The sequence below is a fragment of the Rhincodon typus genome, unplaced genomic scaffold, assembly GCF_021869965.1.
Source record: "Rhincodon typus isolate 14 unplaced genomic scaffold, sRhiTyp1.1 hic_rhity00000077, whole genome shotgun sequence".
Classification (NCBI taxonomy): domain Eukaryota; kingdom Metazoa; phylum Chordata; class Chondrichthyes; order Orectolobiformes; family Rhincodontidae; genus Rhincodon; species Rhincodon typus.
The window spans coordinates 126,347-128,384 of record NW_025965715.1 but is presented as its reverse complement, the minus strand read 5'-3'; the positions used below and the strand labels follow the sequence as shown (position 1 = coordinate 128,384).

At 57.5% G+C, this 2,038-nt stretch overlaps 1 protein-coding gene across 1 annotated transcript in view; it reads right to left on the bottom strand.

Annotated features, from left to right (window-relative positions):
• Positions 1-893: 893 nt before the first annotated feature.
• Positions 894-2,038, bottom strand: part of LOC109925539 (low-density lipoprotein receptor-related protein 1-like) — a 13,955-nt gene continuing 12,810 nt past the window's right edge. The window contains exon 13 of the mRNA XM_048621167.1: positions 894-1,002. Within this exon, the coding sequence (XP_048477124.1) occupies positions 894-1,002 (109 nt within the window). The remainder of the gene's footprint in view (positions 1,003-2,038) is intronic.

Here is a 2,038-nt window from a genome sequence, read left to right as displayed (position 1 = left end):
TATTGCCCGTCCCTTCACTGTCGCTGGGTCAGAATCCCTGGAATTCCCTCCCTGAGGGGGGTCAACACACAGCAGGTGGGCTGTAGCGGTTCAAGAAGGCAGCTCACGACCCCCCCACCTTCTCAAGGAGGTGGGGGCAACTAGGGACGGGGCAATAAATGCTGGGCCCGGCCAGTGAAACGTTCCTCTCATTTTTAACTCCAGTGGGTATCTACCCAGCCTGTCCAACCTTTCCTCGGAAGACTGACCCCTTCATCCCAGGGATAGGCTGGTCTGGCTCCATCTGAACTGCCCTGGTCACATCTCAACCTCCCTGCCCCACTCGCCCCCTCCCAGCAATGTATTTATCTCTCCTCCCCCAACCCTCCCCCCACCACCGCCTCTCCCCAAATCTCTTCTGGGTTCAGGCATTTGATAAGGCACCACATTGCAGGTCGCTGTGTGTAGGGGGTGGCGTTTCAACCCGCAGAGAAGACCGGCTGGCGACTAGAAAACAGAGAGAATGCCACGATGGAGTCCTTTACAAACCGTGCCTCAGGGATCAGTGCTGGGACCGCGACCCTTTCGCAATTTATAGAAGCGCAGGGGCGGAAGGTGCGAGGGGCAAAATTTGCCGGGGACGCAAGGATAGGTGGGAAAGGGAGCTGTCAGGACGCTGCGTTCAGATGGAGACAGTGTAGGCGAAGGGACCAGGATTCGGTGAATTGCAGGACGGTTACAGAACAGCAGGAGGCCATTCAGCCTACTCCTCCTCGAGCCTGTCACACAGGAACAGGAGGCCGTTCAGCCCCCTCTCCTCGAGCCTGTCACACAGGAACAGGAGGAGGCCATTCAGCCCCCGTCTTCGCGAAGGGTACGAACGGTCGCACCCCTCCCCCCCACCAAGGCCCGGCTCACCTGCACTCTGGCATCTTTGTCCTCGAATTCATCGTGCACATCCCGTTGTTGTTACAGTAACCCTCACACGTCAGACAGCTGGGTCCCGTCCTCCCGTCTGTGCAGCTGGAGGTGGGGTTGGGTTGGGTGTTGGCGGGGAGGGAGGGGGGAGAATTAAAGCAGGAGGGGTTAAATGAGGACACAGGCACACCCACCCCGAGCGCTGCTCTGAAAGACGCAGGATCGCTAGGATTCTTAAAACCGCGCACCTCCCCCACACACAACCCCCCACCCCCTTCCCGGAAACAGCAACAGAAACCACCCCTCCACACTCGGGGTCCGCCGGGGGGGAGGGGGAGGGGGAGGCCAAGGCGTGGAGCGAACCGGGGCTTGATTTATTTAAAACCCCTCTCCCCACCCTGAGAGGCAGAAGCGAGGGGTTTGGAGACAGGGATGAAGAAGTGGGGGTGGGAAATACAGTTGATAAAAATGTCCAGTTGCACACAGAAAGGTGTTTCGGCGCCAGTGGTACTAGCCATGCCTCTAGGCCAGGAGGCCCGAGTTCAATCCCAACTGCTCTGGAGGTGCCTTGTTACTGCAAGGTGAAAGGCAGGAGGTTTGGTGGGGTCTCTCTGTGTGTGTGTGTGTGTATGAGAGACAGAGACACACAGAGAGGGCACACACGAGGGAGAGCGTGTGTGAGACAGCCTGAGTGTGAGAGAGTATGTGCACCTGTGAGTGTGTGTGAGGCAGAGGACGTGTCTAAGTGAAAGAGTGTGCGAGGAAGTGTGCAACAGATTATGTAAGAGAGATAGAGACAGTGTGCGTGAGAGAGAGTGCGTGGGTGAGAGAGGGCACCAGTGGGTGAGAGAGGGCGCGAGTGGGTGACAGCGAGTGCGAGAGAGAGAGAGCGGGTGCGTGACAGAGCGTGTGCGCAGGAGAGGGCGTGAGAGACAGTTTGCGTGAGAGAATGTGTGTGTGTGTGTTTGAGTGAGAGACAGTATGGGAGAGTGTGTGAGAGAGAGACTGAGAGAGACAGTATGGGAGAGTGTGTTTGTGTGTGCGTGAGAGAATGTGTGTGTGTGTGTGTGTGAGAGAGACAGTATGGGAGAGTGTGTGTGAGAGAGACTGTGAGAGACAGTATGGGAGAGTGCGTGAGAGA